The 25,661-nt window shown below is 37.2% G+C and overlaps 2 protein-coding genes and 1 long non-coding RNA gene across 3 annotated transcripts; all 3 read right to left on the reverse strand.

Moving 5' to 3' along the window:
* Positions 1-3,478: 3,478 nt before the first annotated feature.
* On the reverse strand, positions 3,479-11,472 carry LOC122001178 (kinesin-like protein KIN-5A). Its single transcript, XM_042555787.1, has 23 exons — positions 11,308-11,472; positions 10,710-10,890; positions 10,486-10,615; positions 10,227-10,385; positions 9,669-10,142; positions 9,424-9,521; positions 9,182-9,338; positions 9,033-9,102; positions 8,613-8,689; positions 8,477-8,530; positions 8,323-8,403; positions 8,132-8,243; positions 7,725-7,811; positions 7,437-7,612; positions 7,120-7,281; positions 6,924-7,031; positions 6,676-6,834; positions 6,477-6,560; positions 4,660-4,865; positions 4,477-4,578; positions 4,283-4,392; positions 4,056-4,207; positions 3,479-3,962 (listed from the first exon to the last, which is right to left on the reverse strand). The coding sequence occupies exons 2-23, from the start codon at positions 10,877-10,879 to the stop codon at positions 3,747-3,749; spliced, it is 3,144 nt and encodes a 1,047-aa protein (XP_042411721.1). The 5' UTR covers positions 10,880-10,890; positions 11,308-11,472; the 3' UTR covers positions 3,479-3,746.
* A 6,287-nt stretch (positions 11,473-17,759) lies between these two features.
* Positions 17,760-18,181, reverse strand: LOC121999986. Its single transcript, XR_006116879.1, has 3 exons — positions 18,125-18,181; positions 17,936-18,034; positions 17,760-17,851 (listed from the first exon to the last, which is right to left on the reverse strand). It is a non-coding gene; the product is annotated as an uncharacterized LOC121999986 (long non-coding RNA).
* Positions 18,182-21,951: 3,770 nt separating this feature from the next.
* Positions 21,952-25,087, reverse strand: LOC121999285. The gene is made up of 4 exons (XM_042553986.1): positions 23,381-25,087; positions 22,875-23,083; positions 22,681-22,786; positions 21,952-22,584 (listed from the first exon to the last, which is right to left on the reverse strand). The coding sequence occupies exons 1-4, from the start codon at positions 25,085-25,087 to the stop codon at positions 21,952-21,954; spliced, it is 2,655 nt and encodes an 884-aa protein (XP_042409920.1).
* Between the last annotated feature and the right edge of the window lie 574 nt (positions 25,088-25,661).

Genomic DNA, 25,661 nt, shown 5'->3' on the forward strand with positions numbered 1-25,661 from the left:
TATAGTGTTTCAAAAGATGCAGTCTTTTGTTTCTGGTGTTATCATTTTAGACCTAGTAATATAAGGTTTGGAGGAGATGATGTATTTACAAGATCTGGTTTTGTAAATTGGAAAAAAATCAATTGAAAAATTCAATGAACATGTAGGTGGAGTTGGTAGTGTGCACAATGAGGCAAGAATACAGTTTGAGGGTTTCAACAATCAAAGATAAAGTGTGGAGTATTCATTTTCATCAGGGAAACATAAGATTGAAGTTGCTTATTGCAAATTCCTAACTGCTATTTTAAAAGTAATTCGGTTTTTGTTGCTACAAGGATTGTCTTTTCGGAGACATGATGAGTCTTCGACATCATCCAATAGAGGTAATTTTTTAGAATTGCTTAAATGGTATAGCTCAGAGTGTCCAGAAGTTGCGACAGTTGTTGGAATGAATGCACCTGGAAATAATCAAATTATTGCCCAAAAATTCAAAAGCAACTAGTGAATGCTTGTGCAGTTGATACCACAAACACTATTCTAGCTGATCTTGGAGATAGGTGGTTCACTTTACTACTTGATGAGGCCCGTGATTGTTCAGTGAAAGAGCAAATGACAGTTGCTATTAGATATGTGAACAAACATGGAGAGGTGATTGAACGGTTTATAACTGTAGTTCATGTTGCAACAACTACAGCTGCTTGTTTGAAGGAGGCAATCGACTCTTTTTTTTTGCTAATTATGGTTTGTCAGTGGAGAGATTGGGGGGTCAGAGATTGGGGGGTCAAGGATATAATGGTGCTTCAAATATGTATGGAGAATTTAATGGGTTAAAGTCACTGATAATGAAAGAAAATCTGTATGCAAGGTGTGTTCATTGTTTTGCTCATCAACTCCAGCTAGTGGTTGTAGTTGTTGCTCTAGAAAATCAATATGTTCATGATTTCATGTGGATTGTTGGTTCGATTGTGAACACATCTGCATCATCTTGCAGAAGGGCCAACAAACTTTGACAACTTGAACATGACAGAAAAGTTGAACTTTTTGAAAGATGAGAGATTAGTTCTGGTAGAGGACTAAACCAAGAAACTAGTCTAGTTAGACCTGGAGATACTCGATGGGGGTTTCATCATTCAACTTTATATCGTATTGAACAAATGTGGCCATCTGTTATAGAGGTTCTTCAAAATTTGATTGATGATGGTGATCATTCTTCTAAAGGTTTAAGTAGAACTTTGGTTGAAAGAATGGAGAAGTATGAATTTGTGCTTATTCTACTATTGATGAAACATATATTGGCAATCACAAATCATTTGTCAACAGTTCTACAAGAGAAAGATCAAAATATTGTGAATGTGATGCGTTTGATCAATAATGTGAAAGGTAAATTACAAAAGTTGAGAGATTCTGGATGGGATGTTTTACTTGAGGATGTGAAAAAGTTTTGTAACACTTATTCCATTGAAATAATTAATATGATAGATATCATCAATAGTCGTAGTCATTTGAAGAGAGATGGAAAAAAATTAATTTTTGTCACTACTACCATGTTGAAATCTTTTATGAGGTAACTTCATAATTCTTTTTTTATTTACAGTCAATTAAATTCTTTTAAGCGGTAACATATTTATTAATTTTTTACTTTTGTTGTTTGGTTTTTAAATTGTAGATTATCGATATTATTCTATAGGAGATGGATAGTTATTTCTCTGAAACAACTATAGATTTGTTGATTTATGTCATACCTTGACCCCTAGGAACTCATTCTATAGATTTGATATATAGAAGTTAGTGCGTCTGGCTCATTTTTATAAGGATAATTTTTTTTGGAATGAGTTTATGTTGGTTGAGTAAGAGCTTGAAACATATATCGATGACATCATATCAGATGAATAGTTTGAAGGCATTTTAGATTTGGGAGCTTTTGCAAAGAAAATGATTGAAATAATGAAGAATCGTGTGCTTCCTTTGGTTTATTGGATTATTGAGCTAGCCTTACTTCTTCCAGTTGCTACTGCAACCGTTGAAAGGGTATTTTCGATAATGAATATTGTCAAAATAGATTTACAAAACAGATTAGAGATGAATGGATGAATGACAGTTTAATAGTCTATATCAAGAAAGATATTTTTAATACTGTCGACAATAAGCTAATTTTACAACGTTTTCAGAACATGGAGTCTCGAAGACCGCAATTGTCACGTATTCATTAGTAGACTGCTTTAATATTATTGTATGGATTTTTTCATAATATTATACCTTTTTCTCCTATATGCCAAGTTATTTAAAAATATTTTTTTAATTACATATAATTTATTAACCATTCAAAAAAAAATTGGTCACACTCAGCTCAGATCGAGATTGCCCCTCCGTGCTTGAATTTCTGGATCTGCCACTGGCCATGTTGGCAAAGGAGTGGCACCGGCTTTGGGCTGAGGGGTGGCGTCGACAGTTGGCGCACAGGGTGCGACGCTTCCGTCACACGTGTAGCAGAACACCGCCGTGACCGGGTGGGTGAAGGAGCGACACGAAGGGGAACGTCGGCTAGTTTCATGCGTGAACTTAGCGCTTTATCTTCATAATATATAAAATAATTTATTTTAAATCTAAAAAAAATTCATAAAATTCTAATAAATTATATAAATTTATTTCCTTATTAATTATTAATTATTTTATTTTTATTTTCCTAAATAAATTTATTTAGTTTCAATTTTAATAGTTTTAAATCATTATCCTAGGTATAATATATATATTTTCATGTATCTTACAAACATACTCTGACACCGGACATTCTCATTATTATGGAGGTTACGAGGGTCAGTATAAAAGGGGGTCTTCTCCGTTGGCCAAGTACGCGCGTGCACATGCATCTACTATGGTTCCACTATTCATCTTCTTACAACACTTTTCGCTCTATCCTCGTTCTGACTTGAGCGTCGGAGTGCCTGCATCAGGAACTCCTTCTCTGGATCGTACTCTAAGGCCCCAAGTGATTTCTTTGTGGTGTGTGTAGGCCCATGAGTACTACTTTCGACTATCTTTCCCTGCCTCGCACGAAGACACAAAGTTTGCAGCGCATCTTCGAGTTCTAGCTCCAAGTATGCTCTTTGTCAACGTTCTTACCCTCGTCACTGACTCCTCCGTCTGACTCAACTTCCGGATGGGATAACCTTCGTTTGCTCTATATCATCCTGCATCAATATCATGTTGTGTTTTATTAGTAATGTTATTTCTTCTTACTTTTGCAATTTTTGCATTCTTTGGGAACGAAAAAGAATCAAGAATTGAGAACTTGGATCATGACAATAGAGTAGTGGTAACCTAGAGCTACTGATTGTATATAAATATTTTCATATAAATATTTATATTTTTGAATTTGATAATTTGGATGTCATTATTAAATATTAAATTAATTTATGTTAATATTATAATTATATAAATTTGATGGTGTGATATTGTATTTTTGTATAGGTTGTTGATGGGTCAAATTAGGCTAAAATAGTGACGAAATTAATGACAGAAATCGTTAATTGATGAATTTCTTAGTGACCTATGAAAAATAAGCATGTTTCTACACTACACGACCACGCAATATCGAGCCTCATTCTCCGTTCCTCTTTATGAACATCTCAGTTCTGGGTTAATAAACCGCTAAACAAAACTACTCATTGCACCTGTTAGGATAAAGAATCGTTGAACATGCTCCCACTGCCTCTAATACCTTTGTATATGTGGCATGCCATCATTCAGGACAACTAACTTACTTGGCCTTAATTGATGGCAGTTAGTGGGGACCTAGAATCTTTTGATTGGTTTGCTCCGGAGAAATTTTTCACGTCTCCATTCGATAGCCTAACAGTTGGAGTCGCCTCCCAGAATGACTTTAGTAGCTCGTCGAAACCTGGAGTGCACAGCTCCTCGATGGATGCAGCAGTGGGCAGATTGATCGGTCGACGCCTCGGGGTGGAACAGGTTGGTGTGTCCACCTGATCAATTTGTTGTAACATCAGTTGACAAACATGAAGGTAAAAGGTAAAGAAAAACATTCCTACTGATAGAATGAGTCCTCATTAACTTACCACATATTCATCTTCAAGACACTTCCCTGTGTTAGCAGTTATCTCTACAATCTTCTGAAGATGGCAACTTTTTAATTCCCTTAGCTCCTCGTGGCATGGGACAAGCATGGAATCAATATTGCTACAAGCATCTTGGTCGAGTTTGAATGAACCTGTTGGACAAAGTTATTGGATGCTTATTCTACTAAACATACTAGAAACGTGAGGAAATAGCAGTGACGACTTACAATCAATGGAGGTTAGAAGATCCTTGTTTGAAACATCAGCATCTTCAAGTGTTGATGAAACAGCAGATGACAGCTTGGCACGGAGAAGTTGATTAGCATCCAACCCACTCCTGCATGAAGAGAACAGGATTTCTCAGATGTCGATATAATCAATGGCACATAGAATCCATAATTTGTTCCCATCAAGTAAGTACCTGACAATTGAATCCACTGATGACACATTTCCTTTCCCAAGCTTCAGCAGGGAACTTTGAGCATCTATCCACTGCTGTGCGCCCATTTTAGTCTTTGCCTTGCTGAAAATGAGAGGAAAAGATAGATTAAACAATTTTGAAATAGTAGAGTAACGTCAAAAGAAATACTCTTCCAACGCTTACCAAATTCTGAAACATTCTTCCAGACCATTTTTGCCACTTTCTACTGATGCAATATCCTCAAGATAGTGAGTTTCAGATTCTTCTGTGTATGTTCTCCACTGTTCTTTTATAGAATGAGTAAAATCATGAATGGATGACATTTCCTTTTGTAGATTACTTGTTCTCTCAACAGCAGTAGCACGGAGGCTGTCAACAGCTGTTTGAACCTAAAAAATGGTGAAAAAAAAAACTCAACAGGTGAAATATTCGCACAAAGTGTGCAGTTAAAAAATTGCCTGCTTTTGATGAATGTTAAAATTTAGCACTTAGCAGTCAGATGACACTTCAAAGAACGTCGTATCTACAAGAGCAATGATCAATCTATTCAATTGGAAGGATGGAAGAATGGGGTGGATGAATATGGATGGACACAAGGATGTTTTGTAATTTATCCTTCTGCTTGTTCATTTTCATTTACATATTTAGTTGGAATAATAAATCAAAGATTACCTCTCTTTTTCCCACTCTATGTGATCCAACGTTTCTCTACTAGATTACATCTTTGTCACAGGTTAAAACTTTCAGGCACTGCCAGTAGTTAATAATGCAATATTGGCATCCTGGTGTAAAGGAACAATAAATTGAATAAGCATTACTCATGACTTTTTTTTAGATGTATAGGTCTCAAGCCACTAATTGATGAAGGCACGTTCCTATCTAGACTTTGGCAACAAGCCAACTACTTCAAATCCCCTTACACAGCTACGTATGTTCTTGACTATGATATAAATCTACCAGTGTTTGAGTGCAGTGCCGCTCTTGGCATTTCCACCATACGTCTTACTAACTCTGTTTGATGTCCATACAATTTAAGTATGGCATGATTTAAATAATTTGGTTTTACGGAGGCATACAATAACTAATCCTTATGGACTATTTGATATTGGCATGCACATATATATGCCTATTAAAATTAGTGCAGACACATATATATGCCTACAAGAATGAGGCCAAATAAAAAAAATGGTATAATTGGCTGGAATCCCAATAGGCAAAATGCATAAGTGACCTGATAACTGACATTTCTACAAAAGATCATATGCTGATCCCAGATGCCCCATGCTGACCTGATATATGTGAATATATAACTAGTGTAGTTACAACTAAAATGACCATATTATACAATTCACATCTTGCAATAGTCCTTGTGTAGTATTGAACATCCAGATATTCACAATAGGCCAAATAAAAAAAATGGTATAATTGGCTGGAATCCCAATAGGCAAAATGCATAAGTGACCTGATAACTGACATTTCTACAAAAGATCATATGCTGATCCCAGATGCCCCATGCTGACCTGATATATGTGAATATATAACTAGTGTAGTTACAACTAAAATGACCATATTATACAATTCACATCTTGCAATAGTCCTTGTGTAGTATTGAACATCCAGATATTTGTCTATTCAAACTAGTCCTACACCTAGAATCATAGTATTGTCCTACTCCTTGGCCCTTGACCAAAATGGTTGGGGCCATGAATTTGGTGTAAATAATCCCTAAAGCAATACATATTGTAAAATGGCATTAGCATATTTACAAGTTTTTTAAATTCCATTTGCTTTTTGCTAGTACAAATATAAACTAGAGATTTCATATATCAGTTCCATGCAAAATATTTACATGAATATTAAAAGAGTTAGATCATATACCAACTTTGGACAAAATCGAAACTACAAATTTGATATCTATTAAAAGAGTTAGATCATATACCAACTTTGGACAAAATAGAAACTACAAATTCGATGTCTATTAAAAGAGTTAGATCATATACCAGCTTCTTCTTTGTAGCACTAGAACTGGCTAACATTTCTGCCACCTTTTCCAGTAATTGCTCCTCTTCCCTAGCAGCACATTCCTACAAGAATAAGCAATAAATAAGAAGTAAGAGTTTGAGAGTTTTTTTTTAATATAAAATAACATGGTGTCATAAAACATGGATCTAGTATTGTTGCTAGCCAAAATGGAGTTACCTCAAACTTATTCTCAAGGTCATGAAGTTGTTGGTTCTGCATAGTTTGTGATTCTTCCATAATCTTGGTTAATTTGGATGCATGATTACCAAGGGTTTGGAAAAAACCAGAGGTAATCATAGAAATTGACCTTGTTGATTCAACAGCCCTAAGGTGACCCTGTGCATTCACAGAAAAAAAACATTGTTGTTTAATATTCGTAGGCATCTTCCATTTGTCAACTTTCTATATTTCTATTAGTCACCTACCTCACGTTGCTGCTGAGCAAAAGTAGCCAACTTATCCTCTTGTTGTGAGAAACTCAGCTGAAGTTCATTTAAAAGATGATCTGCCTCCAAAGCTATTCCTTTGAAGCACTACACGAAATCACAAATGTATATGTTAGATTATAGTAGGAGATATGTTTGAAAAGCTTTCATAGCCTCAAAATAAAGTGATTATTACATCTTCAAGAGCCGAAGAATGCATTGACACTTGGGAATTCAATCTACCAAGGGTATCTCCTGAATTCTTATCAATCTCACCAGCTAATTCATCCAAAGATTTGATCTTGGAACCATACATATTTTTGAGCCTTTCTACATGCAGTCTAAGTTCATTTGTGGCCTGTATATCAAAGATATTATGAGTAAAACATTGCTCATAAATGTGGTTCATCTACTGATGATCCAGGTACTTATAAGAATGTGAATATGAGAAACTATCAAGAACACATGAAGTAGAAAAGAAAAGAAAAGAAAAACTGTCTAGTATATTTTTACCTTAGATTTTATAGAGACAAAGGACTCCATGTCCTCTTCCATTTCTTTCAGTTTGTTCTCTTGTTCTACTACTGAAGCTGAGACAGCTTTGTGCAAGCTGTCTAGGTGTTGGGTTAGCAGGGATTGGAAATTTTGAACAAGTTTTTTGTTTCCTTCCTCTATTTTATCTTTGCGTTCTATAAGCCAAATGAAAAGTTTATGCTATTAGTGGTTAAGATTGGAAAAAAACAGCCATAGGAAGGAAACAACAATATAGAGCATCAGAAGAATTGATATGCAAGTACAAACCTATTTTGGAGAACAAGCCAGAAACATCAGCAGCTGTATTTTCAAGCTCCTCTCTAAGATCATAAGCTTGCTCAACAAGTGCCTTCTCTGTTTGCAACAGCAAGAATACATCAAGCACTACAGTAAAAAAAATGAACAAGGCAAGAAACAACACATTGCTTCTAATCCAGATACTGAAGGATAACTCATAATACATGTCTACATGACAGTGCGTTATGAGCAATGACATTTAAATCATTACTAGACGTGAAAATATCAGTGTAAAGTGTTTGTTTGAACAGATAGGAAATAGGAGCGAAATCAACAAAATGGCACAATAAATTAGATATCAAAATAATTGAAATAAAACTTTACTCAAAATATTTGTATAATCATTGTGCAAGACTAAATGAAAAATGGTCACACACCTGACTTAAGCAGATTAATTATCAAAAATTCCTTTTCTTTTATTTTAGAATTTGCTTGTCGATATCTTTCTTCTAGGTCTGAGTAAGCATGTTCTGTGCCCACCAATTTTTTCTGCACGATATTCAAAATTATATGAGCACTAACCAGAAGTAATTTGCGATATATGTGCTAAGCAAACGACAACACTTACCTGAGTTTTTTCTAGTTTGACACTTAAATCTGCACTAAGTATCTTTTGTGAACTGTAAAGCTCTTGAAGACCAACTAATTGCTGCAAAACATTTAAATATCAGATACAGACCTCTATGGAAGAAAGGATAACCATCTTAAGTAATTTGGGGTACCTTATCCTTTGAATCCAAATCAACTTCCAGCTTTTCTATTTTCTCAGTCATGGCCTAAATTGAGTAGAAGGAATGATAAAACAAAGCAACTAACATAAACTCAGAGTAAATCAATAGTAAATACTTCCAAACTAACCTTCTTTTCAGCTTCTTCAATCAAGTACCTATCGCGCGGTATGTATATACCATTCTTCTCCCTTGCAGCAAATACCTCTGTTGTATATAATTTTCCAACAAAAAAAACATTCCAAATCAGATAACTTCTTGATTGTTAAAAAAAGAAAGAAATATAAATTTACTGGCAACTGAAAAGAATGCTTTCAGCTGCCACTCAAAGTGAATGCTTATCAATAGGAAGCAGCTTTCTTGATGATCAGAATGCATAATGAATTTCTTGTAGATTAAATCATTATGACCAGGCATCAAGTATATGAAAGACTATTGGATAGAATGCCTCAACTTGTATTATAATACGTCTAAATTTAGATTAGGAGTACTAGCAAGATCTTTCAAAACAGTTTAAGATGATAGAGAAAAACATAAACAAATTGATCACCTTGTTTCAAACGGTCAATTTCCGCATATAAATCTTTAATCATTGCAGATTTCATCATCTTTTGGTTAACCTGTGGTATAATTTAACAAATATTTAGTCAACATGAAGATGCTGTGATCACGTAAAAGAAGCTGAAAGTTATTGATGACCTCCGGCTTATTTTTGATATTCTTTGCACGGTGTGCATAATCCAATGTACTTAGAGTCTCCTCCAAACAAAATATGGAAGGTGATATTGTGGCAATAATACAAGTTTTAGTCTTTCCACCCAGCGAGTCACGTAATAACCTGGTTAATTTGCTATCTCTGAAATAAAATAGGCAAACCTTAGCCTATAAAAGAGTAAAATACGGAAGAAAGGAAAATGAAGTACAGTAAGTTTAAATAGTACCTATATGGAATATGGCCAGAATGCTCAACAAGAGCATTAATTACACGGCCAAGTGTGAGTAAACTTTTATTTATCTCCCCGGCTTCTCTTGCTCTTCCCTGAAGTAGTAGATATCAATATGAATGAAGTTAGGCAAATATATTAGAAAATTAATCACAAGAACCAAGATGGATAGCTAACTTTTCTGGGGAAAAATATCAGTTTCTAAAAACTTAATTCTAATTTGAAATGCAATATTTACTCACATCTCTAGCACCAGAACGTGATATATTTTCTGAACCAGCAAGATCAACAAGATTAAGTTTTCCAGATTTAATTATTTCTTCTCCCTCAGGAGTAATTTCCTTAATGTGAATTGTAATGGATAAAATAGAGTGGGATCTGCTGCTTTGTTTGTTGAGTAAAGTCTCAGCAGTGCGCCTTTTTGCAGACCCTTTGTCCAAGATTTTGTAGATTTCACCAGCAGTATAGACAACCTCCTCCTCCAGTCCTCTCACCAAAACACCAGCCTTTCCATCCTCCATGAGAGCAATAGGCTTCTTGTTCTTGTCATCAGAGAACTTTGATTCATCGGGGACCAAAAGATCAGTTATCTCCTCGTTGTATAGCTCAAGAAATGTGACTTTCATGCTGTACTCAGCACATTGTGCCTCCAGTATCTTAAAAATTTGTTTCACTGCCCTTGGGATAACTCCAGCATCACTTGGAAACTCTCCATTCTAGCATGAATTTGAAAAGCTTAAAGAGAAAAGAAAGCGTAGTTGCTGTAGTTCTTACATTTCTATTTTCAAGGAAAATCCTACCTTAGTTTTTCTTCCTCCTCCTTCCATTGTATAAGTTTTTCCCGTGCCGGTCTGCCCATATGCAAATATGGTGCAATTGTAGCCCTCAAGAACCTCATTCACTATAGGAGCGACAGCTTGGTCAAACAAATCCTTTTGCTTCGAGGTTGGGCCAAAAACCTACATTTTTTTCAAAAAAGAAAAGAAGATATGTAACAAGTAAAAAAAATATGGTAGTAAGGTGTATTGGCAAAATACTGAAGCCAGAGCTTCCAGAGACCTTGTCGAAGGTAAAGGTTCTGTCAATCAGTTTATTAGCAATATTTTGAGCAGCTGAAACTTCTCGACGGTGCTCATTGCATGATATAACCACCTGGGTGTTCCCCTTCTTCTCGTCATCATTTAATGGTCTAAAAATTGTGCAAACAAAATTTACATAAATCCAGTAAAGCAAAATCTTAGACATACAAGGTAAAAGCCTCGTCTCTTCAACACAATTCTCACCTGCATCTCAGGATGACTTGGACATTGACACCCTTCTCCTTATCAAATTTGCCACTCAAGTTACCACTCCCATCAAAGGACCGGAAATCTCTCCCGTGCTTCTCGGTAGACCTCGGAGTCTGTGAGGGCGATACCGGAACAAATCCCCCTTTCCTTTGCGCGCTATCCATCTGCCTTCTACCTGGGACGTAGAAATCCTAATCTTTAACATCTCAAACAAAATTTTCAAAACAATGCAAATAGGCTTTTATCCCTTTTGTTACGTTATTTCAGTTTCTGCATCAATAATTCAAAGACTAATCTCGCAAAACAATAATTCTAAATCCCCAATCGTCAGCTCAAGTCGCGAAAAAAATGGAAAAGTGTAGAATAATAGCATCTTGCTTCTATAAAATATGAAAAATACAACCAAAATCCCATCATGAATCAACTCGTGATCGCGGCCGGCACCCTAAAATAAGACACTACCGAGGAGGCGGCAGAACAGTATAGGGGAAAACAAAGCACCACGAGTAGACTGCTGCATGAACGATCGACGCGATCGACAAATCTGGGACAGAATTCTGAAATCGAAAAATCGTTAGCCGACGACGATTACCTGGATAAAAATGAAACGGAGAGAGATTCGTCCACAGGATCTCGCCGCTCCGGTTACTGCAAGAGATCTCTGGGTTTGTGTGAGATTTTGAACTCAAAAGAGGATTTTGGTGTGCCGGAAACGGATCGAATCACTGAGGAGGAGCGAGCAGAAAGACGAGTTAAATAAAAAAAATGAAAGTAGATTTGTGGGATTAAATACAGTTGCGTTCACGAGGGTTTGGTTTGAAATGTGACAGAATCCGTTACTTACGCCGTAACGTAACGGAATTAGTAATTTGTGCCGTTAACTAGCCGTTTGCGCCGGCATCCGACCGTTAGAAGAAGAGGGGGACAGCGCGTTCCACATGTCACAAGACCACACATTCTACTAAAGCAATAAAAATACATATATCATTTAAAAAAAAAGAGTGAATTTTTGCTGTACGTGTACTTTTAGAATATTATTTTAGAGCGATTATAATAAATATATTATAAAGTTGGGTGTCATGTTAATTATATATATATAATTAATAATTAAATTATTAATTAATAATAATTAAATTATTAATTAATAATAATTAATAATTTAATAATTAATAATTATTATATATATATATAATTAATAATTAAATTATTGGTAAAGTTGGGTGTCATGTTAGAAGTTTGCTTTGTGAATTTATTTGATGGTTTTATAAGATCTAAATACCTTCTATAAAAAAAAAGCAATTGGTATAAATTTTGCTGAGTAAATAATATAAGTCAAATTAGTTAACTAATTTAGTTTCAAATATTTTTAAATATATTAAATTTATCATATTACACATTTAACTATTTAACTTTAAAAAACATTTAAACTGCATTAATATTTTTTAAACAACACATTTATTACTCAAAATGTGCTTTTAAAAAAATAAATTTTACGTCGAATTTTACATTCTTTCAAATCTATTTATAATTTTAGGATTCATGAAACTAGGGTTACAAATCGAGTTAAATTTTATGGTATTCAAATTTATTCAATAAGATAATTGAATAAAACCGAGTCGAGTATTAAATAAATCAAATAGTTGAAATAATTGTTTAAATTTGGTTTTTTTTTTATGACAACTGGGCACCTTTCCACTGCACCATAGTTTTGGGGGCGCTTGAGCATGGTTCAAGCTTGACATGAGCTTAGTTTATTTAGATATTATCAAACTCTCAATTCAAACTTATTTAATTATTTGAAATTTTTATATTTTAAATTTATTTGGTTGTTATTAAATTTGATAATATAAACTTGTTTATTTATTTTAAAAATTTATTAGTTTATTTAGAATGTTGATAAATTTTTTATTAATGAAAATGGATCATGAATATTGTTCATAAATATTAACGAATAAATATATATATTTTTGAGATTATTTATTTAGTTTAATGAATTATTCAAATTTACTTGTTATATATATTAAACTAATATAAATAAATTTTTATCAAGTCAATTATCAAACTTGTTCATAAATGCACACGATTCATTTATATCTGATCTAAAACTATCTTAACTAATAAATAAATAGATTACGTTATCAATTATAATGTCTATATAGATTATGATCATATCCAAAAGTCGAGGAGGTAGATGTTGGGGTTGTGGCACTCCTGCTGATAGGGGCATAGCCACCTTAAGCAGAGGGGGTGCGATCACCCCCTCTCACATTATATATATATATATATATATATATATATATATATATATATATATATATATATATATATATATTGTCATTTTTAGTAGTCGATTCATCACCATTCATTATCGAAAATAGAAATTGATCACTTATTTAGAAAGGTCATAACCTAAGCTATCCATGGGTACTACTTGAGGAAATATAACTGATCCTGTCCGAAAGCTGAATCAACGGACGTTAGGCACGTGGCGCTCTCCAAGCGGCTGACGTAGATCTGCTGACTATCCGCCCGGACCTCCGATGAACCTGCACAGAAGTCAGGCCGGGAAGGGGTTCCCGGCGACGACCCTCCGACGCTCAAGTCAGGCAAAGCTCAATAAGAAAGTGGCTCCAAGAATCGTAGAATGCGTACCTCCGGCGAAGAGTGAGGGCCTTTATATAGGGCTGTGGACAAGCGAGTGCACACACACCGAGGTGTACACGTGTCCTTCCCATACCGTAGTGTGGGCTTGTCAGAGGAGCTTACCTGACACCATACTGCCACAGTTTAGGCACGTCTCTGATGGGACAACGGATCCTTCTGTCGTAGGATTCTGAGTATTGCCTGCACGTAGAACATGCCCGCTGTCAGAAAAAGATATCCCTTGTCCTTTTCCCCTTACTCCCGACCGGGCGTCCGGCCGGCCAGCCTCCGCCTTACGTCCGGCCGGACACATATAGCGGTCTACTTGGGAGATTTTTGGTAATGTGCTTTGTGGAGACTGTCAGCAGTATGCTACCTTATCTCTTCGGTCGAGCTTGCCATCCGCTCGACCTTACCATCCTGTTCAACGAGCATCGGGGCCCAACTTCCTGCCAGGGCGCCTTTTACTCAGTTAGACACCGGTCGGCCGGCCGGGCGGTCGACCCACCCTTCTCCGGTCAGCCACCTGCCCTTTGACTTCCACGTGGCGTTGACTCCCAGAACGGGGGTCCCCTGTTCTTACCGCCGGATCACTTGCCTCCCCTTCAAGTCTAGTCGAAGGAGGCGATTAGTCCGACTGACTGGACTGCGAGTCTAGCCGAGCGGCGCCTTCGTGCCATTATCCTCCGCTCGGCCTACCGCAGGGATGGCCTTTTAAGGTTAGTCAACAGCAACATTCCTTGAACCTCCTCGCACTCTGCGCCAATCTTCGACATTAAGGTTGAGCATGCGCTCATTAAATGCTTCGAATGGCTGAATGCCATGTGGCGCACTGTCGTCATCATACGACGGCGGTGGCGTGGTGCTTTGATGGGATCGAAGCGGTTCGAAATGGACGGTGCGATGCACGCTTTGATTCACGTGACCTGGATCCAACGGTGGAGGCCGCCCGGCCTCCACCCTATAAAATCTTCGTTTTCTCCTCCATCGCCTCACTCCTTCTTTCGCATGCTCCTGATTATCCCTTGCATTCTAGAGCTCCGGCGATCGTGTTCTCCTGCTTCCGTCAATCCCCGGTGTTCTTCCTTCGATGCTCCTTTTTCTCGTAAGGTTCTCCTCTCTTCTTTCTTGTTTCCGGTGCTTTCTTTACATTTCTTTCCCCAGTTTTCGCTCCCAGGGTACTCTTTTCGCTTGCTGTCGTCTTTCTCCTGCCTTTTTGCCTTTTCGATTTCTTCCGCTCGGACCATGGCTAGTTCTTCTCATCCTGAAGACCAGTCCCTCGGCCCATGGTACACTATCATGCAGTCACGATTCGACCAGTGTGACTTTGATATTCTGACCAATAATTTTGAAATCCCCGATGATTTTGAACTTCTTTTAGCCGACCCTTCCGCTCGGCCACACAGGCCGTCGCGCGGAGCTTTCTGTGTCTTCCGTGACCAATTTACTACCGATCTGTGTTTCCCTATACATCCCTTCATTATAAATGTTTGTAACTTTTTTGGTGTTCCGCTCAGCAGTCTAGTACCCAACACCTTTCGCCTTCTTTGTGGTGTTGTCATTTTGTTCAAAATCCACAACATCCCCCTCCGACCGGAGGTCTTTTATTATTTCTATTACCCCAAGTAGTCCGAGCCGGACACCTTCATATTCCAAGCTCGGCCCAGCCTAGTCTTCTTTAATAAACTGTCTTCTTCCAATAAACATTGGAAGGAGTATTGTTTCTATATTCGTATGCCCGATCAGGCCAATTTCCGGACCAAGTGGCAGGCCGACCTACCCCCCACTCTGAGCTAAAGAAGTTCAAGACCCGACCGGACTACCTCCATGCTGCAACTATGCTAGCCGGTCTGCGACTTGACATCAATAAGCTTCTTCACGAAGGAGTGATGTACATCTTCGGCCTGAGTCCCATACGGACTCCCCTTCTGAGCATCTTCGGTAAGAATTTAACTTGGGCATATGCTTTGATTGCTAACTGATTCCTCTTCTTTCCTTTGCAGCGGACATCGTCATGGAGTCGGTAATGGCCGACATTTTGAAGAAAAAGGCGGCAGCGCTCGAAGCCGCGGCAGCAAAGGAGATGGAGGCGCTCGGCATCCAGCCGGTCGGCTCGCATGAAGGAGAGAGCGGGACTCATGCAGAGTCGGCCGCTCAGGCCTCTCAGTAGAATGTGGCAAGCGGAGCCACCCCTAGCGGAGGACCAACTGTCCAAGAAGAAGGTTCCGCTCGGGAAGAGGGACAACCCGGCTCGAAGAGGCGCCGAGTGGAGACTCCACTCCGATCGGCTACGTCTGCCGTTCAACCGTCCGCCCGAGCTACTACACGTGCTCGCGGTAAGGCTCCAGAGGTCGAAGCTATTTTGTCTGACCGGACACCCTCTGAATGGGACGAGCCAGTAGCCCCTATTGAGGCTATTCCGGTCAACACCCTTCCGCCCGCTCGTCAACCAGTCCAACATTCAACCATCCGATCTCAGTTTTCGGCGCCGGCCTCTGATCCTCTTCCGACCGCCGGTCGGACGACCCCCGGTCATGGCCGCACTGTACGGGTCACTCTTCATCTCCCGACTGAAGAGCTGTTGCCAGAGGCCGACCGCCCAACCGCCCCCGAGCACACCATCACCTTGAAGGGGCCCCTAGCTGAGATGTGGGCCGACTCTCGGGCGCGCGTCGCGCTGATCCCCCTCCGAAATTTGGCCAATAGCCACATGCAGGAGGCCACGGGGGTAAGTTCGTTTTCTTCGAAGTTTGGTATGCATTATCTCCGCTCGGCCACTAACAACTTCTAATTTTTTTCTCGCCAGAGTTGGGTGGAGGAGATAGCTGTCTCCAACCGTCTGGCGATGGTGGACGAGGAATTAAGACAACTGAAGGCGGCTAGCGGTCCGTCCGGCTCTCAAGGCCCTTAGTATGCCGAGCTGCAAAAGGAGCTGAAGAAAGCTCAAGATTTGTTGGCGGCCGAGCAGAAGAAGTCGGCCGATCAGGCCCACGCCTTGGCCGAGTCCAAGCGACAGGTCAAATCGCTCGACACAAAAATAACCCTGGCCACTACTCGCAAAAACACGGCCATCTCCGATCTGGAGAAAAAGAATGTGGAGGCTCGGGGCCTAGATCAGAAAGTAAAGGGGTTGATGGACCAGCTTGATGGCGAGAAAGCAGGCCGCTCGGCTGACGCACTGAAGCATATAGAAGATCTGAAAACTCTGCAGGAGTCCCTCGACGCGTCTCAATTGGCCTTCAAAGAGTACCAAGAGGCCGAGCCGAGCCGGGTCACCGCCCTGAGACAGAATTACATCCGCTCGCCCGAATTTTCAGAGAAGGTTTGCGAGCGGATGTACACTGCCTTTGACCTCGCCATGACCGCTACCACCGTATATTTGAAGTCCAAGGGGCAACTTCCCAAGTCCTTCACCATCCCAGCTACAGATCAAGTGGCGCTCCTGAACAACATTCCCAAGGACATTTACGATTATATTGAGTATACGTTTTTATATGAAATTAGGCCACTCGGCCAAAAATGATCCTTTTTTTTACTTAAGCCGCTCGGCTTAAAGTTTTATTTTTAATGCCATGCTTTCCTTTCGCGTACTTTGCCCCTTTGGCTACACTATGTGAAAATCGATAATAGACTTCGGATATTATCCGAAGTAATAGGTAGATATTTACCGAAGTAGACGCACGTGAAGTAAAAGGGTTATTTTTTTACTTCGGCACATGATTACCGAAGTCTATCACCGGTTCAAAACCGGTTCAAAATCGGACCGGTTTCGAAGTAAAAAACCCTTATTACTTCATCAAGACCAGTAAAATTACCGAAGTAGTTGATGATATATTACTGCAGAAGTAACATTGTCTAACGAAGTTTAAAGAAGTTATGACTTCACAATTGTTTATATTATGGTGTAGTAAATAGTTAATATTACTTCTGCATATTTTAGCTTGATCGAAGTAATTGTTATTGTAATACTTCATCGTAGTATGGAAGTAGGAAAGCATATTTTACTACACTTCAACAATTTACGTTACCGCAGTAATACATACGAACGACTTCAACAATTTTAATCAGTGACAAAGTAAATAGTTTCTTTAACTACGACAATATTTAAATATACCGAAGTCTTATGTATTGTATTACTTCATCATTTTTATTTATAGTATTGAAGTAGTTGACTATATTTTACTACAATACAAATTTAATTGACAAAAGTGTATATCATAATATTTTGCTATAACACAATAATTTTCATCACCAAAATTGAACAAATATATCACAAATATCTGTCAAATACAATTCAAAAGTGTATTCATAAAAGAAATGTTTAAGCATAACCCAAAAACTTTTGTATCCATAAATCTCTAAATACAATCTAAACTTTATATCATAGCCTACACTTAGACACCCACATAGAAATAGACAAATTCGCTCCATTCACTTCTGACTTCATCATACTGAGATTGATTGTAATACTGTTTGTTTTTTGATGCTGCAAACTGAATCATTAACAAAAATTTGAGGATAAATGAAAAATAACTTAATATTTTATAAAGAAAATATTTCATAAAGAAGAAATTCACCTTTCTCTCCAATTGTGGATATTCATCTAAGACTATCTCTTTCATGTACCGCATCACACAATATCCACATTCAACACCACCATTTTGTTTAAGATTACCCTAATGAAATTGAAAATGTCATGCAAGAAGTCACAATCCAAATAATAAGAATTATTAATTGATGTCTAAATACATAGTCACAATACATACTGTCAATTGTTTAAAACCTGGTCCTTTTGAAATACCCCTTGATGCATTGTATATCTTGACTCCACTACAATGTAAAAATAGAAAATTAGTTTTTCAACCTATAATGAATTGAATGCATTCAAAATTAGCATAAGTTACGACTTACTTGGTCACAATAGTTTGCCAAGCATGATCTCGGTTCCTGTTACTCAAAGAGTCCAATAAATATATCATATTCTTGTCTTCATTAATTATAGTCAAGATCCAATGGTACCTGCACAAAAAAAATATAGCATTGACTAGCATGTAGTAGGAAAAAATAAATAATTAAAATCTTACCCAGTGTTATATGGGATGAAGCATATGCTATCCCTGTTCGATGCTCCCAACTGAGCAGCAATATGTTGTGATAATTTACTACCTTCTTCACCCACACCGCATGTAGGTATGTGACCAGGATCCACAAATGACACATACTCAGCTCTATTTTCTTTCTTCATGTATTTGTAAAGGTAACTGCAAGGTAATAATTTCAAGGTAATGAAAAATATAAATATACCCCATGTAAACCAAAGCAAAAGCATGTGAACAAATATTGTGAACAAAGCAAAGCATGTGAATAAATATTGTATTTAACACATAACATACCCCATGTAAACCAAAATGTGTCTGGCACCTATCTCTTTCATCTCCATAAAGCGTAAGATATCTTCTTTTAGCAACCATACACTTTTGGGACGTCCAAACATAGCTTCATCAAATTTTATGTGTATGCTCTCATCTTTAGGCATCAATCTGATAACATACGAGTAGATATACTTGCATGCCATCGGCAAAGTTTTTTCAATTTCCTTGTACTTGTCCTGATCACCACGAACATCCGAAGGAGCAAATGATTGATGTTGCACATTCTTCTACAATATGTTAAAATATTCATATGAGTATACAAATGATTAAGGTTTTTTCAAATACCAACTTTTTCAGAAAATTGAAAGTACCTTCTTCGTTGGTAAAATTACCAACTCTTTAGGCCAAGCAACAATTGTTCCAACAACATCATTGACGATTGTTGGTCCAGACCGAATTGGGATTGGAAGCTCTGCTTCTTCATCTAAGACAACATCAATAGATACCTTGAAATTCCCTTCTCCAAGTGGAACATGATGAATCAATATATTTGGACCTCCTTCTGATAGTATTGTGCCATACGCCACCACATTTTCACGTTGTTTCACAGCCAAGTTACATTTCTTTCCCTGTAAGAACAATAAGAAATTGTATATAAATATGTGAATTTGAAAACAAAAATTAATTTGACATAAAATTTAGAAATATAGAACCTCCAAGTTTGAAGTGTCACATTCATAAACCTCCACATCATCTCTCCATTTTGGGTCATTAATGTTTGAGGACTTATTCGATATCACAACCTCACAAGTTTGATTATTAGTGACCTGAGCAAGTTGAGCCTTCAATTTCTCTACTTCAGCCTTCAAGCTCTTATTCTCTTCCGATTGTTCTTTGAAGTTATCGATTGAATCCTTTGGGACTGATTCCCTATTCTTTCTTGCAGTTTTAAAGTAGAGTTGGGGTTTTACACATCCTCCCACACCTCTAACTCGTCCATAGTGTTCCTGATTTCCTAAGGCAGTGGTTAGCACATCGTTCATCCCAGAAGACTTGAACTCTCCTTTGACCTTCTTTTCCAATAAGTCATCCTACAATTAGGGATGTAACAAATTAATCCAAAAATTCCAATATTATTTAGCTAGACGATATAAAAATTAGATAAAGATAAATATTTACAATTTTTTCAGCGACTTTTGCTATCTCCATATTTGTAATGTTGCCATATTTGTCCTCGCGAGCTTTACGCCAAAGCAACGATCTATCAACTTCCTCATTTTCAGCAATTAATTTTTTCTCCCGCTACAATCCCAAAAATGATCAATTACATAATATTAAAGACTTTCTTGAAAAATGCCAAGTATAATGCATGGTAGCTTACCAATTCAGCCTCTAAGCCGATATAACCTTTGCGAGACAATATGTGATGATATTTATAATGCATCGTTCGTTCCTTTTGCTTTTCATGAATAAGCTACATAAAAGATACATTCATAAGCACCTGTATGCATTATATATATAGCAGATAATATGGAAACAAAGAATTGTATTTTGGTTTGCAGGTGTGAAAAAATCCACAACTATACTTGTTAAATCCACATCCAACAGAACTGTGAAAAAATCCATGCTATGGTGTACATTTCATGTGATAAATTTAACATTCATATTGCAGATCTACAGTGATATGTATTCTACGTATTTGAAATGCTCTACATAGTCATATTGCAGATCTGCAGTGATACAAATGCCACAACCTTACTGCAACAGGGCAGCAGCTTACTTGGAACTGGGCTGGAATATTTTTATAGCAATGGTTAATTGGCACAGTATGAATTACAAAACAATTGCATTCATAACAAACAATTGAATTGCAGCTTCCAGCAAGCCGAAGCTGATTGCAGCTTCCAGCAGGTCGAAGCTGGCTTTTTCTTCAATTTGTGTACATGATATGGTGTACATTTCATGTGATAAATTTAAATTGAATTATTTTGGACTAGCATTTCATGTGTACATGCTATGGTGTACATGCCTTGATATGTTCACTGATGCTTGTAACATGATTTTTCTCACATTTACACCAGTGTCTTGAATCATGCAAAGCAATAGTTTTTCAACAATAAACATACCACGTTGGTAGTACTAATAACAATGTCTTAATCTACTAAATTAGATCCCTATTTAATGGCAGTACTAATTTTGCACTGGCCATAGTTTGAATTTTGTTTTTGAATCATATATGTGATCATTAAGAAGTCTAATTTCCAGCTATATAAGCAACAAGTTATATAAGCAACATTTCCAGCTAACACCATATGAGTGCATATCTCCCATGATGGATGAAGTCTCTCATCTACAAATGCTTTCCAAACTGCTTTTGGGATCTGATATTGACTAGGTGGAGAACTCAATTTTTCAGGATTGTCTTTATTTGGCCAAACAAATCTGCTAGTGAGTTTGTTTTTGAAATCCCGCCACTTTTGAGATGCTGAATTCATCACAGCAGTCTCACTTTGTGGTGCTAATTCAAACACATTCTGCAACACAAAAAATTAGTTAGTACTATTAATTATACACTTAATATGACAAGAATTGATTAAATAAAACAATGGCAGCAGAGAGTTGTAAGGTTAACTTGATTTGGGATTGTATGTATTTATTAATCTTACCGAAATCTCTTCCCACAATTTTTGTTTTATATTTTCTGGAACAGTAGGCCAAGACTTTATGTTGATGGGCACCATGGTTCTAGCAACAGAGCCAATGTACGATTGTAATGCCTTTCCATTTGCATTGTATAATGGTCGTCCCATGTCATCATAATCAATCTTCGCTTTTTTCCCCATCTTGCAGCTGCAGTGAGTTTACACATTGATGTAGGACCTCGTTTATTCTTCTGCACATCGACAGAACGTTCTTCTCTATCAGTAACTTCATGTAGCTCTGCATCGGCTACACCATGTAGCTCAACATCGACTACTCCATGTATCTCCTCAGCTGCTACTACATGTTTTTTACGACCCATCGAGTATTGTCTGCATAAGAACATCAATGAAACCACTATTAAAATTGGTACAATAACAATAACATAAACATGAAATATATAATCATAATAACACAAATATAAATAAATCGCAACACAAGTATAAACATAACATACAATTGCATAACATAATTTTTTAAAGTGCATAAAAATTCCTTTCATGACCCAAAAATTCAAAACATCATTTTTTCTTTTTTGTGACCCAAACACCCTCAATTTCTGATCTAAAATATCTTTCATGAGAAGGAATGCAATGAGTATCAACATCATCAATTGGTCTAGAATCAGGAATACTGCTCCCATCATCAGCATCTCCCTCATAACATCTATTTGGAACTGGGAGCACAATTGACCACCCCTTTGTTAATGGGTCATCAATATAAAAGACTTGGTTGACTTGACTTGCAAGCACAAATTCGTCATTCTTGTGTCCTCGTTTGTTCAAGTTGACTAAGGTGAAGCCACATTCATCATTGTTGATTATTCCTTTGTCATTTGCAACCCACGCGCATTTGAAAAGAGGAACGTGAAATTGATGATAGTCTAATTTCCATATTTCTTCAATTACTCCATAGAAAGACACATCAGCTAGCAAGGGATTCTTATCTTTAGCACTACATACAAGCATGGTGTTGGCAACTAAAGAAACCCCACTGTTTTGGCAAACTCTGTCATCATCTCGCGCCTTTGTTTGGTATAAATTGTCATTTATCACATAACTATTATACTTAATGATTTGTGCACGCGGTCCATGGGCCAACCATGTTAATGATGATGTTGTTCCACCATTGCAACTGTCAATTTCAGCAGCCACCTAACATGTATTAAATTTGAATATGGTGATTAAAAATAGTAGATATAAGTTGTTCAGCACAAATGATATTAAAAATTTGATGAATCTAATACCCACCTTTGCACGAAACCAATCAATAAACCTCTTGTTGTGAGCATCCTGTATCCACCTTTCATCTTTCTCTTTTTTGGGAAACATTGATTTCAAAAAAATTTTATGTTCACTGTAGAAGTATTAATATGTAAATTTAAGTGAGACATTAGATAATCTCTATTATGTATGCAGAATTATAAATAATACAACACACTTACATTATATAGGGAGATACTTCTTCCATATTTTCTAGCACAGTCAAATGTGCTTGTTGCAGATCAACTTGTTGCACTATAATTGGTGTATTGCATGCTTGCAAGCCAGAACCATTTGCTTTCGGATCTCGAATTGATTGAGGAACTCCAATAGGATCAACGTCATTGAGGTATTCTGAACAAAACTCAATTGCTTCTTCTGCTAAATATCTCTGAACAATGCAACCTTCAGGATGTTTTCAACTGCCTACATAACTCTTAAACACCTTCATGCATCTTTCAAATGGATACATCCATCTAAAGTAAACTGGTCCACATAATCGGACTTCTCGAACAAGATGGATAGTTAAGTGAAGCATGATATCGAAGAAAGATGGGGGGAAATATTGCTCCAATAAGCATAGTGTAACAACCAAGTCAGATTGCAGCTTATCTAACTTGGCTACATCTATAACTTTGCAACAAATATCTTTAAAGAAAAAACATAATCTTATGATGGCATATCTAACATGTTTTGGCAGCGCATCACGTATGACTATTGGCAAGAAATGCTGCATTAAAACATGGCAATCATGGGATTTCAAGCAAGTCAACTTCAACTGATCCATGCACACAATATTATTCATGTTTGAAGAGAAACCTTCTGGAACTTTTATATCCTTTAATGACTTGCACACTTGTAACTTTTCTTTTTTTGTGAATGAGCACGCAGCAAAAGGAAGATATGTTCTCTTCTCCCCAACTATAGGTGTTAATTCAGGTCTAATTCCCATCTCAACCATGTCCAACCTAGCTGCCACATTATCCTTGGTTTTTCCTTTAACATTCATCAAAGTATTAATGAGAGATTCAAATACATTTTTCTCGATGTGCATAACATCAAGACAATGTCTTACATGCAAGTGTTTCCAGTAAGGAATATTAAAAAAGATTGACTTCTTCTTCCAACATTTTCTGAAATTTGTTGCTTTTAAATATTTTTCTTCTATAGTGACTTCCAACTTATTAGCCTTTGCATTCTTTTTTTTCCCTCTTACACTTATCTTCTTTCCAAATTCACACCTTATGTCAGAAAGTTTGTCAAACAACTTAATCCCAGATAATGGTCTAGTTGCTTCTCCAAGTTCCTCCATGCCATTAAACTCCTTCATTTGCCTACGATAGGGATGAAACCGTGATAGGAATCGTCTATGGCCCGCAAAAGACATTTTCTTCCCATTTTCCAAGTGCCTTGCATAAGTATCTTCTCCACATACTGGACATGCATAATAACCATGTGTAGTACATCCACTAAGGTTACCGTAGGCAGGAAAATCATTGATAGTCCATAATAAGACTGCTTTAAGAGTGAAGAACTGCTTGCGATAAGCATCATAGACTCCATCAACTCCTTCCCACAATCGTTGCAAATCTTCAACTAACACCTCCAGATAGACATCAATATCGTTTCCAGGTTGTTTAGGCCCTGAAATGAGCATAGTTAGCATGATGTATTTCCTCTTCATGCACATATTTGGAGGTAAATTATAATTGACCAACATGATTGGCCAACAGCTATACCGACTACTAAGGTTGCTATGAGGATTAATGCCATCAGCTGCAAGCGCTAGACGAAGATTTCTTGGCTCACTTTCAAAGTCGGGCCACATATGATCCACTAACTTCCACGATGGTGAATCAACTGGATGACGTAATTGACCAACAACTCTTGTAGAATCTGCATGCCATGTTAAATTTCTTGAGGTCTCTAAAGATTTAAACATGCGCTTAAATCTTGGTATGGGAGGGAAATACCAAACCACCTTAGCGGGAACACCTTTCTTCTCAACCTTGTTTTTGGTTAGCTTCCACCGTGACAAGCCACATTTAGGGCAGCTTGTGCAGTTTTTATATTGCTTCCTATAAAGAATGCAATCATTGGAACAAGCATGAATCTTTTCATGAGTCAACGCCAAGCAACTCAACGTCTTTTTTACATCATACATGGAGGATGGTAGATTGTGATTATTTGGCAACATATCTCCAAAATCTAATAGTAAATCTGAAAATAGAGCATCACTCATTCCATGCCTTGCTTTGGTATTGTACAGTTTCACAAGTGCACTCAATTTTGTATAACGTTGACATCCCTTGTACAATGGCTTCTCTGATTCCTCCAAAAATTTCATAAATTCTTCAGGGTTTTTTGTATAATTATCATACGCTGCCTCACACATATGAGCGGTTTCAAAGTTGTCATAATAAGTATTAACTGGCTCTTGGTTGACACTCCATTTTACTTTATCATCTTTGGCAGGCTCACCATGCCAAATCCAATTCACATAATTTTGACTAAAACCATGGAAATAAAGATGCTCTGAAATGAACTTAACCGGTCCTTTTTTAAGATTGATACATTTGTAACAAGGACAATGAATATTATTGGGGTCAATATTGGGATTCTGTAAACAATCGCTAATGAACTGTTTCACACCCTCCTCATACTGTTTGGACCTTCTATCCAAGTATATCCAAGATTTATCCATTTCAATCAAGTAAAATCTACAAACAAATAGGTCTGTTAATACATGAGCAATGAAATAATGTAAGGAAAGAAGATAATAACACATGCTACAATATCCAAGTCATCTAAAAGGGCACCTGTTATTACCACCAAAATCACAAGTAAAACATCCAAAAGAAGTCTGTTAAAGTTGTCAAGAAAAAGACTAAACAAACAAACACCAAAACTCCTGTCAAGGATTCTAAAGATGTAAAAAAAAGACTAAACAAACAAGCACCAAACTCCCA

This window comes from Zingiber officinale, chromosome 7A, assembly GCF_018446385.1.
Source record: "Zingiber officinale cultivar Zhangliang chromosome 7A, Zo_v1.1, whole genome shotgun sequence".
Lineage (NCBI taxonomy): Eukaryota > Viridiplantae > Streptophyta > Magnoliopsida > Zingiberales > Zingiberaceae > Zingiber > Zingiber officinale.